The sequence below is a fragment of the Ischnura elegans genome, chromosome 2, assembly GCF_921293095.1.
Source record: "Ischnura elegans chromosome 2, ioIscEleg1.1, whole genome shotgun sequence".
NCBI lineage: Eukaryota > Metazoa > Arthropoda > Insecta > Odonata > Coenagrionidae > Ischnura > Ischnura elegans.
This window is the reverse complement of record NC_060247.1, coordinates 83957757-83974124: the sequence shown is the minus strand read 5'-3', so window position 1 is coordinate 83974124 and position 16368 is coordinate 83957757. Positions and strand designations below refer to the sequence as shown.

Here is a 16368-nt window from a genome sequence, read left to right as displayed (position 1 = left end):
CGCGGCAGGAGAGACAGACGAGAAGGAGTACTGGTTTGCAGGAACTGGGATTGGGGGTTGAGTTCTTCCAGGGGATAGGCGGACAAAGGTTGGTTGAGATGGCCGCAGTTTCCAAGTTGAGTTAGGAAGTATAACAACTTTGCTTTCTACAACTAAACCTTAAGTATTTATCTTATCTGCCTACTTAGTACTTGGCTGGTCTTGAAAATGATACAGTGTATTGAAACTATTCGGCGATTGAAAATTAAGCCGTAGATAGCAAAGTTGTCATTTTACAAATGTAAAATGGAATAAAATATGTATGGTTAAAGCCTAAAAAATTCTGTAAATGTTTACGAGTTGATTCCTTTGCTATGGATTGATTTACATCCCAGCTGACTATAAAATAAAATTAGAATAATCTGACTCACTCCTTGTGAGTCCTTTCAATTTTACCAATAGTTATCTCCAGTCAGTTTCTTTGATTGGTACATTCCGGATCAATTTGTGCGCGGGTAGGTGAGCAAATTGCATATTCCTTGAATCATAAGCACATCATCGTCTAATTATAAACGATAAGGGGTAGTTTTATTTGACTTCTTAAGTCGGAAAAATAAAAACGATAATTTACTAAATCGATAAAAAGATGATGTTTGGCCATATATTCCTATGGTTCTCAAGCACGCACAGGTAAACTAAAATAGATCACAAACGTTATCCACGGAGAGTATGATAAGATGGGATAGGCCCAAGAAAAAAACAAACATTACGGTTTTATTTTTAATTTCACAAACGCGGTACATCACGAAAACATTTTACTTTGATTGGTGATTATAGGTTGTCCGGTACACTACTCGTTACGCCTTAGATGATTGCAACATTTTATAAGATATTAAAGGCGAATAAAGTTGTAATGAAACATGAAATATGGACTCGCATCGAACCAAAAATTGTAGCTTAGCGGTAAGGCAGGGGGATATATTTATAAAATTCGAGCCATCCGAATCGAACAGAATATTTGGGGCTCGCATGGACAAAGAGAAGGAATCAATCGAACTTCCACGAGGGGTGGACTTCGAATAGGGAGAGAGAGGGTGAGTCTGGTGAAACACAGCGTGGGGAAGGTTTATGGGGAAAAGGGTGAATGCATCCCCCGCCTCTTTCATACTTGTTTTCCATTCCTGTGTCCTCTCTCCCCTGGGGGGATGAATCAATCCCTTTATTGAGCTCAGTAGCAGTATGTTTAGGAAACCCTTATTTAAGGGAGCCAATCTCAGCATTGTCAGCAACCCAAAGTTTTCCTATCCCTAACCATCATTACACTCTTTTGGGAATGAAAATTCATAGCCGCGAAAATAAAATTTTCATCATTCAAAAGCTACAAATGAGTGTTGATATTTTGAAATTCCTTTTTCGTCTTAGTTACCATTGCGATTGATCGCTATGGTGTGCCTGTTGATAATTATAAGCTGTTCGGTACTTTCTCAGTTCATTTATTTGCCATTATTTCGATGGCACAACCAAATAAAACCCTTGCATTATTGTGTAAGACCATAGTCATATGTTCTGCTAGCAATGATAAACAGTGAGGTATTGCCTTGGAGACGTTATTAATAAAAATTGCATTGCAAATTTTAACACCGATTGAAAGATGAAATAGGGAAAATTTTGGAGGTAGGAGTTATTCCTTCATTTTTAACTTTATTTGCATGGAAATTCAAATCTAATTGTTGAAATAATGATGTCACTTAATTTTTTCTACAATTGTTTCTCCCAATTTCAGAGGGTAATAGGATTTAGGTCAATAGGCATAGGGAATTTTTAGCTCATGCATTACCTGAGCGTAATGCACAGATTCAAATAGGTCTACGAATGTGCCAAATCCAAAATATTTTATTGGTTAAATGTCAAAATTTTACAGATTAATATTTCAATTAAAGTTAAAAGAATCTATGACTGTGGTCTTATTAAAATTAATTTTGAAACTTAATCGCTTCCATAAACACTCAGCACCAATTATTATCACTTACTCATTAAAGAATAGGCTAGTTATTTCCTCGTTATTAAAAATTTCTATTGTTTTCATTCCTAAAATATAAACAATCGGATTAAATGAAGAGCCTCTATCCATTAATATTAGAAGTTATCAAATTAAAATTTATAAACTATTTAATAAAATATTAATTGTTCCATATAAAGATCTCGAATATCTGAAATTATTTTTTAGAGCAAATGTAACTCTTTCAATGAGTAAGATAGAGGCAAAAGATCTTTCAATCAATGTCGGTTTTTTTTGTTTCAGCCTTTGGAAAGTTTTCGAGTTATTGATTCCTGTGAAAAGATCTTTCCATAAACCTTGCATACTTTGTTTTCGAGTTGACTAAAATGGAAACATACACGATCGCTTCAAAGCTGGATAGCGATAGTCTTGGGACAGATGTCCATCAGTAAACACCCGAGGGGAATGAGAGGAAAACAACTTGGCCTGAGAAAAAAAGCTTTGAAGACAACCTGGAATTCGTGCCATTTCGTTTTAATGTTTTTTTCGAGACTTGATATCCATTTCTATGAAAATGATAGAGGCGCTGACGAAACCTAAATAACTGAAATTAATGTTACTTATTTACGTGCGAGTCCTTCTTACTTCCATTTGCTTTATGAATGGTTAAAAATGCTTAGTGATTTATTCGAGAAAAAAGGGAAAATTCTTTAGTCTGACAATTTGATAAGTAATACGATCAACCGTTAAGGCCTGGCAATTAGCGAAGTGATTCCGGAAGCCATTATAGTTTAGCCAGAAAGCAAAACTTTTGACCCGTCAGTATTATCCTGTTTTTGTTACACTCCAAAACTTAAATTTAGTGCAGGCAAAAATTTAATAAATACTTACTCCAAGTGCTTGGAGGAAGCTGAGGCAACCTACAAACAATGAATGAGGTAGGTGCATGAGAAACGGAGATGCAGTTTGATGATATGTTTCAAGAATAAAATATGATTATGAAATAAGATACTAATAAGAGTCAAATCTGTCATAGATATTCCAATGAAACGGTAAGGATAGAAAATAGTAGTTTACGAAGAGAAATTGATGCGAGGCTATGAAGAATGGAGTAAGTTTCCTCGAGGTTGAAGAGGTAGCTGAAGATGCCCGGAAGTACGTAAACATGTATCGATGACGATGCTCAATAAGCAGAAAGGAGAATTCACAAAAAGATCTTTTATGGGAAAAAAACGTAAGGACAAAAATGGAAACGATTTACGAAATTGGCTGCGTTCGGCAATGTTGGCCGAGGAATGAGGACAGGATTCATGGAAAAAGGAGTTTTTTTTATCAAAGTTTAGGAGGGAAGTGCTTCACATTGGTTAGGATACGATGCACAAAAAATCCTTATCCAGCTTAAGTGCCCTCCAAAAATGGACTGACTACCCACAATGAAGTATATACAATAGAATGTTTCTTCTGCAGGTTTCCGTTAGAGAAATAGTCAAATTGCAATAAGTGTTCAGTCCTTAAAGTAGTTAGTTCATGTGTCTAAAACACGTTGTCTGTCAATAGTGAACGGGATTATTATTAATATTTCAATGCGGATACCAAATTTTGTTCTCGTAATGTAAAATTTCCGGAAATTTAGATAAAATATCCTGGATATATCCCGCGAAACCTAAAATAAGTACGTTAATATCTGAATAAAGGGGTCCATTACATTCAAGAATGACGTGCTGATTGTCAAATGTTTGACGTATTTGTTGTTCTCAAACAGAAAAAAGTCTCGCGCTCAGAGTTATTGAACTAGGCATTTTTTCAAGAAATAACTGAAAAAGTACCCAAATGAATATCTATTTCTAAACTAAACAAAAAAAAATCCACTCGCACAAAAAAATGCAGAATATCCTAATGTGTAATGAGATAGCCACAACTATAGGATAGCAGTTATGTGGTCTCATAATTATCATGTTCATTTCGATTTGAAGACAGAAAAATTGCACTGCATAAACGGTCTTCATTCATTAAAAGATAAATGAACTGATGACACGCTTGCACTTCACCAAATCCCAAGAAAATAAATACTGATAGCCAACTTTTTCAAATGATGTGATCCATGCATGCGAGTCGTTATCAATAAAATTAAGTTTTCAAAGTTTCGTAAGGTTAAGTAACTTGGTAAGTAAATCCGGAACGTTTAGAAATTGGAATGCAATGGACTACTTACTGAACATTTTATTATTATATCAACAATTATCATTCGAGGAGGAAAACTGTAAAAAATATCATTTTATGTCTAAGAAATAAATTAGACTGATGATATGATGATAAACATAGCGTTAGAGCTACTTTCGAACTACTTGCTTTTCGGAACGAAACAAATTGATCGATTTTTGATCATGTTTACACTCTTGTTTGAGCTTTCCGAACTCCGTTACCTTACAATCTTGAAGAGGTGTGAACGCCTCTTCCTTCCTTTTTCTTATCGTCGTTGTTTTTACTTCCGCGGTGCCAGGAAGCCCCTCATGTTTCTGCTTTGCCAGGCCCCGCGTTGTCGGCTGAATCTTTTCCTTCGTCCTCCCGAGAATTGAAGCGCCTACTTACTCAGCCACGGAGCTTTCGCGTCCCTGGCATGAAAAGGCTTCCTCGTTTCTCGACTATATCTCCGAGAGGCTTCACCGCTGATTGCAGCGTTCTAAAGTCTTACCTTTGCCATGTATTCGGTTTGCATAAACTCGCAACTGATTGTGAGCGAAAGGTGACTATGTCGCAAAGAGTTGACAATTACTATAAACAAGTGTTCATCTATATCTTCGAGTCATCATTCTCGCAAGCCGCCTGTTGATTTCATCTGCATAATGCCCCGCAAGTCGCATGCAGCGAAAGGTGCTCACCGTTGGTAGATCAACGGCCATTTATTTGAAGGAGAATACAAATAGATAGAAATGGTGCATGCTATTTACATGATATACCCTGAAAACAATTTCCCTTGGCCAGGAGTCGAACCACAGACCTTTGACTATCCAGGCCACTGCACAGACCCGTAGGTTCTTGAATTACCGTAGCAATTGTAGCGTTGTATGGTGCGCGTTGGTGCTTGTGGTGGTGCACGTTTTGATTAAATTGACTGCCTCAATTTGATCTAGTATTTATTTAAGTCTTCCATAGTTTGAGAGGAAAACGAATTCCTATACTTATCCGTTTTGCAAAATACCTCTCTTTTTATATCTTTTCCGTTGGATCTGGAAATATAGTGTAGCCTAAAATAATGATGTCTGCGTCGCTTTGAAAGATGTCTCTTCTTAAGTGCTCAAGCATTCTAAGCCTATCTCGATTCTATATTTTTTCGATTCTATACGGCTCCATGAATAAATGGTGAAAAATCCGTTTATCGCTCTCGATAAGCTCATGGTAATTTTTAACGCATTTAGTAGTTTTCGATTGTACTTTACTGAATTTACAGTTGGGAGACCTAAAACCAACGTAATTTATAGGTAAATATTAAAATGTAGGAGAATAATAAAAATATATAATTTATAAATATTAAAAATTGAATAAATAATTTTCATTAGTATAAATAATAATAATAATATTAATTTTCATGATACAAATAATTTTTCGTTGTTATATATAACTTCTCTCACCAGATTATATAAACATGTGGTATTTTATTGCGCTCCAATTGGTGAAATTACTAAAATTTCCCCCTTGCCTTCGAAAAAGCAGAGAGATGGTATGAGGAATGGGGAGATGGGTAATTTCAAAGGCTTCGCGTTATATCGACCGGTGGGGGTGACCCTCAACTCCAGTGTCGAGTAACCAATCCGTCTTAATTTCTGTCAGTTAAGTCACATCACTAAATGGCTGAAAACAGCTTTGCGTGTGGAAAAATTAGTTTCACTAATGGTAAGAATTAATTTCATAGATCACTACCCCCAAAGTTATTCTCAATTTCCACAACTTGATTGAGCGAAAAAAATATCTGATTATAGAATTTAGCATGGTTTTTAGATTTCAAGAAAAAAAAGAGGAGAAAAACTGGTAATAAGAGGGGGAGAAATATTATACCTGTTGAAAAAATTGAATTTTTATTAGCTCACTCGGTAGGTTTGTTTATTCAGGCAGGCACATCTACCTCATTAAATACCACTGGTTTGAATTCTGGGAAAAGGATGCTTAATTAATGGGTTATTCTAATTTTTATAACTCGTTGATATACTTCTTCCATAAAATTATTTCAGAAAAAGTACAATTAGGCGAATATTTTAAAATTAAGTCGTTGAAATTTTCTGAAAACAAAATTAATGTCCAGGATACATTATCCAATTTTGTAAAAAAATAGATAACTAAAATTCCATGTGTAATATAAAACACCTGACTAGAATTGTATTGAATTTGAATGGGATAAAAATCTGATATCACGAAGTATATGGCAATGTTTCCAAACTTTTTGCCATATTTCATGAATTTAGCTTAAGATGCAAAGCTACACAATCTTGAACTATTCTATCATGTACTGTAGAAAGAATCGTGAATTTCCACTTTTTTAAATCAAAACATGCGGGCGACTAGCTTTGATCGATGATTATTGACGAGTTTTGAGACGGCTCTTGACAATGATGTGTAAACATTGAAACGGGTTGAGCAAATTAAAAACTGTGGAAAATTATTAGAGCTGTTTGTAACATTACTATCAGTGATTATTTTTTCCATTACACAGTTCCACTTAATATCACCATCCACACTTTAATTGGTTGGTAATACTTAATATAGCAGCTGCCAACTGATGGTAGTTGCGCTCGATAATGACGTAGAATAAGTCGAAACCGTTTGCCGAGTGCAAAAATTGGTGTGGAAAGTACACAGTGCCTTTATTATTACCGAATAATACTAAGTGCCTTTATTATTACTATGCCATAACTTCCAAAAAGTCAATTCGACCACTATCAACTTGATTAAGTTGGACGATGATATTTGAAGAGATTCGACATTCGGCCTCTTTTAAGGGCATAATCACCATAAGTCACTCTGCCCCTGATCCGAGCCTGCATCACTTCTTGCCCGATCCAACTCTTGTCTACCACTCAGCCTCCTCACCCATTTCATCCCCCATCCTTCTGCTCCCCCATCTTCTCATCCATGCCTCCCTTTCGATTTAGGGGCGGCCTCGTCTTTTGTGCTCCGCTAGTCAATCTAAAGCAGCCTTGTGCACGGTGGCGGTGGGGAGGGTCCGATGCTTCAGCAATGGCGACAGATGGTTTCAAAGACAGGCAGTCTGGGCCTCTCTGGGAAGGGGTGGTGGCGGCGCACATGTACTGGATGCACGAGGAGCCAAGAAATGAATGTGGGACACGACCGTGGGCCTTGAGTGGGTGAAACTATTAATGAGAAAACAAAGGAGAAAAGCGGAGAATAAATTCTGTCAAGTGAATTATTTCGTATTGATAAATTAATTAACCCTTAATCGGTGACGTGTGGTCTAAGAGAGCGCTGCGTTTCTAAAATTATGAATATTTTCAAAATTGCTATTTCAAAATATCTATAATCCTCGTGGGCGTCATAATTTTGTATGATTAGGACATAGCATTCTTAAAATTCAACGTTTTTATTATTTATTGCTGAAAATTTGCAATTAAATTTGATTAGCGGTCTGTGACACCTCAAGGTACTAAATTGAAAAAATCGATAAACGTAATGCTGGTGGAAATGATTCAAAAAGTTGTTAAAAACAATTCTTATGATTTATCAAGAATAATAGTAATTAACAATTTGTAAGAAGGCATTTTAGTTGCATGACGTGGATAATTAAGCACTTAATTTAAAAAAGTACGATAATAATAACGCAATTGTTTTTTATATCAGTTTTTTCATCCCGTTTCAAATAGCAATTTTTATTGAAGAATTGGCTCATATTGGTAATTCATAATATTAAATATAAGTTTTAGAATAGTCAAGCAGTCAAAGAAACATTAAAGTATGCAATAAAAATGACCTTGCAACGTTTTATTAATTTTTGTTGTATTGCGGTCTCCCAGACCGCACGTCACTGGTAGTGTAACAAGAATTGCACGTCACTGGTTAAGGGTAGAGAAAAAATTATCGGCGATATCCCGGTGAATCTTACTTACTTAACTAGAATTTGGAAAAAATGGAGCTATACACTAAGTATATTACATACTTCAAGCCCACTATCCAAAAATTCACCGACTCAGATTTCCAAGATCCGGGTATTATCTGTGCATGGACGAAAAGTTATCAACATAAACAACTATTAGCCACGAAATTTAATCATTAATTATTCAAACATAATCATATCATGTGCGAGGTAACCTATCTGACAACCATAAACCTCAAGTAAGTGGAAAATTGTTTTATTTTACGATCGGTCACCATACATTCTCCATCATCTTCAGGCAAAAGCATACGGAAAACATTACTAGTTTTATCTCACGGCTATTTCCAATAAAGGTTTCTTTCCAATCGTATACATTCGTTTTGGAATCTCTTCATGTCGATTTAATTAAATTAATCGTTTTGTTTATCATACACACTGCATTGAGTACGCCTCGATCAGTTTCAAGACTAGCAATGGAGAGAAGACGGAACTTTCATGACTATGTCGGATAATTAATAGTGATTTGATTTTAATTTATAGCTTGGGATTCTATGAGATTATGGGGTATTTTTCGATCAGCTAGCGGTAAACCAAATCTTATAGATGCGTAATTGAGTGATTTCCAGCAATGAGGATCTTGTCTTTGTAAAGGGTAGACGGAATTTATCCGAAAATTGACAATGACTTTTAACGTTGCCTACAGGAGGGAGGATGGTTTTGTTCTGGAAGGGAACTCACGCACTCCATCTATCGAGCATCCCAAAACTTGAGGTGGATTGCTCGGAGTTCGTCTGAAAGGTCTCGAGTGCCGAGGAGAACAGATCCGAAGTCAATAGAGCTCAAGGAAAATACCACAAATAGTCTGAAACTTCATCTCCGCGTTCATCAATACCATGAAAGCAAGGTTTACAAGCACAAGAAGGTATCAGAGCGAATGCTCTTCCAGCGCCGAAAACACTCCACTGTCGAATACGAGAGTTCGCTCCGGAGCAACTTACTTCAAAGGGAGACGTTTCGTAGCGACAGAAGTTACATTGAAGTGATTTGTCTTTTCACGGAAGACAAACAGCGTTAAGTTCCTCTCTGACACCACGATCGCGTTCTTACAAAGCACGCACGCTAAGGCGGAAAGGATAATGTTGCGTTAAAAATGACGACCTAACGTCAGGGGTAATAAAGCGGATTATTTTAATTGCGAATAAAGAGAAAATGGGAAAAAACATGAGGTTAACCTTCCTTTTATTTATATGACTTACACCACTCGTGAAAGGGGTTCAATTGACTAGCACGATACTCAAACTCACTTGAAGTCGACCAAACGTGCCTAAAACTGGATATTATGTATGCAAAGGATATAGTTTATAAAAATAAATATGACAAGATAAGCAAATATCTCCTTCCTGGTAGCTCTTTTCAAATCCAAAATAAGAAAAACGCTAATCATTGTATAAGCATGATGAAGTTTGACGAAAATGCCAAACGTTATTTCTGGATACAGAAAAGAAAAATAATTTTAAGGTGTTTGAGCTGGCAATGTTTATTTGAAAATTTGATTAAGTAATGCGAATCCAGAAAGGAGTTTAATTAAATAACAAGTCACTTCATCTCATCTGAAGTCAACCAAACGTGCCTAAAACTGGATACTTCCTGTACGAAGGATATGATTTATAAAAATAAATTACTACTACCCTGAAGACTTAAATCAGGAAAGAAAATGAAGTGATATAGAAAGTAACTTCTCTGAAGCCCATTATCGTTGAATTCACTGAAATTCACCGACTTATAAGTAGTCCCAGGATCCCGATGTTTTCTATACTCGACCAAAATTTATGAAAGTAAACAAAAGTTAGCCACCAAACGTAACTAGAAATTTATCGAAAGAATTAAATAATGAGCAAGGTAACCTGTATGAAATATGCAAATCTCGAGTTAACTGAAATTAAACTAACCAAAGAGCAAGAACTTGCTAATTTTTAGGATTCATGGATAAAATTACGATGGAAAGTAGAAAACTCAGTACGGCACGTCGAAAACCTAATATTCGAAATAACGTCTCTGGATAAAACTTTCCGCACATTCACTATAATTAAAACCGTCCAAGCCCTATAAACTCTCAATCAAGCCATAATGGCATGCAGCTTTAATCAGAGGCGAAACTAACGCTAAATCTATCTGTGTGATGGGATTTTACCCAAATGCACGAGGCCGCCGCTCAATCAGAGCGGAGCGATTAAGGGGCGAGTGGTGTTCGTCAGGGCCGCCGTGTGCTGCGAATTGGGTGCGAGGAAGTGCACCAGGGTTCAGGGTACACAGGGAATGGGGAGGGTCTTCTCCACAAGGCTGAAACCACGCCCCGTCATGAACTCAAGAGGGTTCCGGGGGATGCTATTCCTTGGCAAGCCCATACACTACACCCTCCCCCCTCTCGCTCCCGTCGTCACCCGCCCCTTTTGCCTTTCATCCAAGATGCCATTGTGTACTCTAGGGGGAGGGCGCTGGGCCTTACCCACCCACCGAACCCTGTTAAGGATTTCGCCCCATGGATGGGTGTCACCGCTAACCGAAGACTCCAGCGCCGCGATAGAGACCGTGCCTGCGACGGTATTGTGGACGACTAGAGGAACTTATTAATTTTATTGAGATTCATAGTTCACATTCAAAATGTTAAATGACACAAAAATCGTGTCAGTGTTCCAGTGTCTCGAGGTTTTGGCCCAAAGTTATTCCTGTAGAGAATCAGCTTTCAAATGAGATAGATGTGCAAATAAATACTTCAAATAACTTAAGTAGTTTAATGGAAAATTTTCAAGTTTTTCGATTACAATATGCTATCGTAACTTTAGGACTCATATATGTACGTACACGAAAGAACTAAATAGAAATAAGCTAACTTTAAATATCTCATAAATAATTTATAATTTGCATAACAGCAGGAAAGGCGTGCCTCCACTTTTTTCTGTAAGTCTGGAAAATTGAAAATAAAACAGTCAATCCGCCGGACTTGCTTGCTTAAGTATTTTCCTCCGTGGCCACTGCATTTACCTGGATTTTGTCATTCGTGAAGAATTCGTTACTTACCACTTATTAGAGCAATATTTCATGCGTATTTATTGAGGCATAACGAGAATTACCACTGGTACGGAAGTAAATATTATTAGTAAAATCAAAATCAGACGAGCATTCTCAATACAAATATATAATTTCTGAAGTGAAGCGAAATCCTCTTCTGATATGAAGCAGTTTCCATTGCGAACAATCATTCCGACCAATAATAAGCAAATGAGTTTTACGCTAAAATTTAAGGCTAACTATGGCTAAAGATGGCGTTGATCGAGTATCCTGCATTGAAAGATAAATTGGTTGGTGATTGCATATGTATCATCCAAGGTCTGTTTAGATTTTCTGCTTTCTGTTTACGTATCCCACCTTATCCCACTCTTAGCTCAACGTTCTGCACAAATTCTTTTCGTATAACCTAGTTATCAAACATTTTCGTCGTATATCAGCCAAGCTTTCCCAACGAGACAAATGAACTTAGCTGACACGCAATCAATAGATTTTCAATAAACAGATTTCATGGGCTGGCTGAAAGAGAGTAAATATCTTCATTTTCTCGCTTGTACGGTTTCCCACCATTGGGCAAGGCGACGCTTCCTGAATAGATTTGTGGCATTAGCCATATGGTCTCCTGTTAACCGACTTTCGACTGCCGTGGAGTCGTATGGCCTCTCAAAGACCCTAGATGCTTGCCTTATCACCGGAGGAATACCACTTCAGTGGTGACCCAGCAATAAAGCATGTACACGCCATTGAAAAAGGGAAGCCAGACACGGAGGAAGAAAAAGCGATTTCTAAACACAGTTACCAGCCGACATAATATCCTTGCGCCAAATCATTTTACGGTTAACTGTGCTCGGAACACGTTGGAAATTTCCAGATGAGGTGGACTGAGCTGAAAGAATACCTACTTGCACTTATGCTATTTCAGTGTTCCATAATTGCCTTCGTTTAAAAATATTCCTTCGGATTTCCAACATTTCTCGAGGAAGAGAGGAAATAATAATACGCGTCGTATTTGTAGGTAAGGTTTTTTTTCAATTCATTTTTATAGATTGATTGAATTTTACGACGAGCAGATGCAACCATTTGACGCATGCACATGAGGGATTACGATTCTCTAGACGCAATCCCATTAATTAATATATGCATAATGAAAATTTTCAGACTTCATCAGATGAAAACATTGATTGTAATACACGTATTGCCTCAATGATCTGCCGAAGTACGGTCGAGTGTATTCAGAATTGAATCTCCATGGGAAATTTGATACGAAAAGTGAACGAATTGAGATTGTATTTAATAAGAAAAAAAATTTAACTGAGGCAAATAGTAACTTTCGCGTTCTTTCGTTATTTCCACATAGAAACCTCATGATATACGCAAGCCATGTTTATTTATCACGGTCTCCGAAATATCTAGCCAACCGAGATAAAGTGATCGCCAATGTTTCTAAAGACTTTCTTAAACTCCATGAGATCTTTCAATGTACTGCGTGATCTCCGAATGAATTTAACTGAATTTTAGTATCCAATTCTCTCAAAATCAATAAGTGTCTAAAATGTAATTTTGAACTTAAAAAACATTGTTAAAACTGTTTTCATAAAAATGTTCAGGGGTGAATCAAACCTTTTTTTTGATTAAATGGCATAATTTAGGAGGTAAATATGAATAATATAACCAAAGTCGTGATAGAAAAAAGGTTTCCAGTTAATAACAAAAGCTTTTCTCTCCGAGTTATATACTGGCTAGGCCACTGTACTCCATGCAACAGTTCTCAATTGTAATCTCAATTGAGATGAGTCCTCCCTTCTCTCGTCTTACTTTGTGAATCCTTTCTGTTTGGCAAATTAATCGAAAAATTCTATTGCTGGAGATAATGCTCCTCGAGTCCGAATCACTTAGCGTTCGAATCACGTCCCGGCATGTCAAAAACTGGTCACCCAGGCAACTTCTGAACGCATTCACTCACTTGAAATCTTATCCCAAACAAAAGAACGGAGTAATCCGCATTCGACGGCGATGAGGTCGACCGGCAGAGCAACTACCTAACCGATAAAAATGGTCCCCGTTGCCGGGCAACGCTGGCCAATTTACATGATCCCCCATCCCACCATACATATTCAATGAGGTAAAAACGTCGGTTAGGAAAAGCATGGGACGGGGTCATGTGGGGTGGAGGTCTTAAACGTGCGCAACTCCTCCCATCATATGAAACCCTTCCCGGCACCCTTAGCGTCTCTTAGCCACCCTCCCCAAGCCCCACCATCACAAAATCTTACCCTGGCGGGAACACTGTCACTCATGTCTGGGCATTCAATTGTGTCTCTTCAGCTTCGGGAGTCTAATTTCGTAGTTTCCCTTCCACCTCCCTTCCACCCTATGGCGAGCAAACAACCAGCCAATGAAATACTCTCTTCCTGAGATTCCAAGCGAGCACCCAATGGCAACAGTCGAGAAGGAAAAAAGCGAATGCTTTGTGATATGTTCAGCCATCATTTCACCCTGTTCAAAAGGTCCTGGACTCCACTATACCTTCCAATCGAGCTTCACGCTACATCATTAGTTTCCACGGTAAGATATATTTGTCTTACAGTTAGCATAACCTTATCGGAGACATCAATTCCACTGATGAATACATTATGAGATTATTAATACACTTAAATACGTATTTGTTCACACAGTTAAATCTTTAAAGGCATCCAACCGAATCTATCTAATTTGTGAATCAGCAAGCGTAGTATATGAGCCATCTTACCCTCAACTGTAGTGATAATGATAAATATTAGAAGTATAGAAAAATCTTTGGTTCTTACTTACACTAAATGTTTGCTACACCTTGCAATATAGGGCTAATAGATTCACCACTGACTCATATTTTGTTTAGTGCCGCATTTTCTGCTAGAAATATACCAAAGTATCAAGAAAAGTAGCAATGCACAACTTTGGAGGGCATTCCTGATAGGTAAGTTCCAATTTATTTACTTGGGGCACTTCATTTGTACTTAATGAATAACTTGTTGTTTTTTAATTAGGATGATAAGGTTTGGTGTGAATGGATTCCTCATACCTATTTATGTCTAAATCATTATAGAAATTTAAATGCTGCTCTAATATATATTTATAACGTTACACAAAGACGAATTCAAAATCATGTGTTAAATTTTAGGGAATTATTCCCCCGAATATTAGGCAAACTCTTTGCCTTCATTTCGAGGATAAAAGCGGTTTCACTCATGCTTGAAAAAATACTGCGTTCTTTTCTACTAATTGAATACTGTACAGCCATGAATTGCAGACATGATGCCATTTTTAAACCGTAGGAAGCAGAATCTTTCTATTTTGAGTTACTGTACTGCTCACATTGCTACTTAGTGTAGTCTCATTTAGCAACTCAACTTATCTCGGTTCATTCAGGGAAAAAATATTCGTTCATTCAGATACTATACGCGAGGCGGCACCTCTTTATCTAGCAGCTTACTGTTCACATGTAAGAGGAAAGTCGATACGCTGCGGCCTGTAAATTGAGATGGTCTGCCCTAGTTGGATGCAACGGTCGGCAGGCGCATGTCAGCTCACAAATTCTTTCTGCCAGATAAGAGGCGCTCAAAACGTCTGCATGTCTAATGCCACGGCAGAGCGGAAACCATTCAAATACACAAGAGAACGTTTAATCTCATATTACAATGAAACGCGACGTTTTATATGGCTTTCTCCGAAAGAATAAAAATGGCCCAGCATTGAACACGAGACCTTAATCATGTTAGTAAATGGTACAGTCAAAATGGACGAGCATGTATAAATCTGGACTGAGAAGATTGGACAACCGGTATCGGAAAGGAGGTCTTTAAGTTAATCGGATTTAAATATGCGATATTGGCCTTTCATAACATTCCGGAAATGATGATGCCGTGAAGCCAGAATTGATGTAAAAACAATTCTTCCTATGTGACTACTTACGGAATGGATACAACGTGAATCGTGAGTGTCACGCTCCCTTCATTTTTTCCATTGTTTGGGGATGAATAAAAAAACATTACCACTCACTTCTCTAATTGGGTTACATTCCTTTATTTCGAGGCAGGATAAGTAGCTACACCCCACGGAGGAAGAAATTTAAAACAACTTAACGGGTAATCTAAAAACAGTGAAAAGTGATTACTGCGGCCTTATGCAAGTGAAATGCCTCTTGGGATGATGAAATCGAGAATTCTCTTCTTGAACAATGGAACCATTCAGCCAGACACAAAAGTTTGCAGGAGAAAAATATTTCGCTGTAAAAAATTGAAGTGCCACAGAAAAAAAACTAAAAAAGAACGAGAAACTCAAATGAAATCATCCTTAAGTATCCGCAATATCACCCTCTCCTCGAGAGAGAGACGCTGCATGAGCTATCCTGTTAGTTTCCGATTATAAAAAAACTGCTAATTTCCCGACACTATATATATTCATTCCTTCATTTCCCTCTCACATTCATTCGAGAAACTGTTCTTCCACCCGTAGGGAACACCCGCAGAACAATAAATGCTCAAAACAAACGGTTGCAGAAAAAGGTAGAGAGAGAGAGACCTCATCTTTTTCATTATTCCTCTTCAACTTACTTGCTCGGGAAGGAGTAAAATAAAAAAAATAAAACCACGCAATTTAAATCGGTTGTGAACGTACCTCCTTCCCTCTTGCAGAGAGATCTCATTGTTATCGCAGTCATCGCGTCATGCGATTTAAGATGCCGGTGAGAAAACAGCAAGAACAGAGCTGCAGCCCCTTCTTTCTACCAGACCCCCAGTACCATACCCCATCTCCCAGACCAGCTCGAAGAGAAAAAAGCATAAGATGATGATGATAATAAAAAAAAGGAGTCTTTTGGTGGGGGAGAAAGGGAAGATGATGATCCCATCCCACTAACCCACGGACCTGTCGCGGGAGGAAAGAATTGCTTGTCTTACGGTGAGAGAGATAGGGAGGAGGGGGGAGGAGTTAATCCAAAGAAAGAGAAAGATATTCGCATTCATATTTGAGAAACATATATATACCCGCTTGCACATATATAGAAGGGTGTACACGAATAAAACTCCTTGCACATTGTTGCAGGATGCGTAAAATGATTAAGCTGAAAAGGTGTAAGCGCCGTATTCATCGCATGCATTGCTCCTCTCTTGATAATACTTCTCTTGAATGCTCACTCGCTGCTCCTCCAATTCTCTGGACCCCCTTCCCCTTAACCCACCCCCAC

The 16368-nt window shown here is 37.7% G+C and overlaps 2 protein-coding genes across 2 annotated transcripts in view; one reads left to right on the top strand and one right to left on the bottom strand.

Annotated features, from left to right (window-relative positions):
• LOC124153195 (homeobox protein Hmx) overlaps positions 1-16368 on the top strand; it is an 84700-nt gene that overhangs the window by 20035 nt on the left and 48297 nt on the right. The window lies entirely within an intron of this gene.
• The window catches only part of LOC124154071, a 166959-nt gene continuing 157456 nt past the window's right edge, over positions 6866-16368 (bottom strand). Inside the window, exon 3 of the mRNA XM_046527572.1 lies at positions 6866-7341. Coding sequence (XP_046383528.1) covers positions 7066-7341 — 276 coding nt within the window. The 3' untranslated portion in view covers positions 6866-7065. The remainder of the gene's footprint in view (positions 7342-16368) is intronic.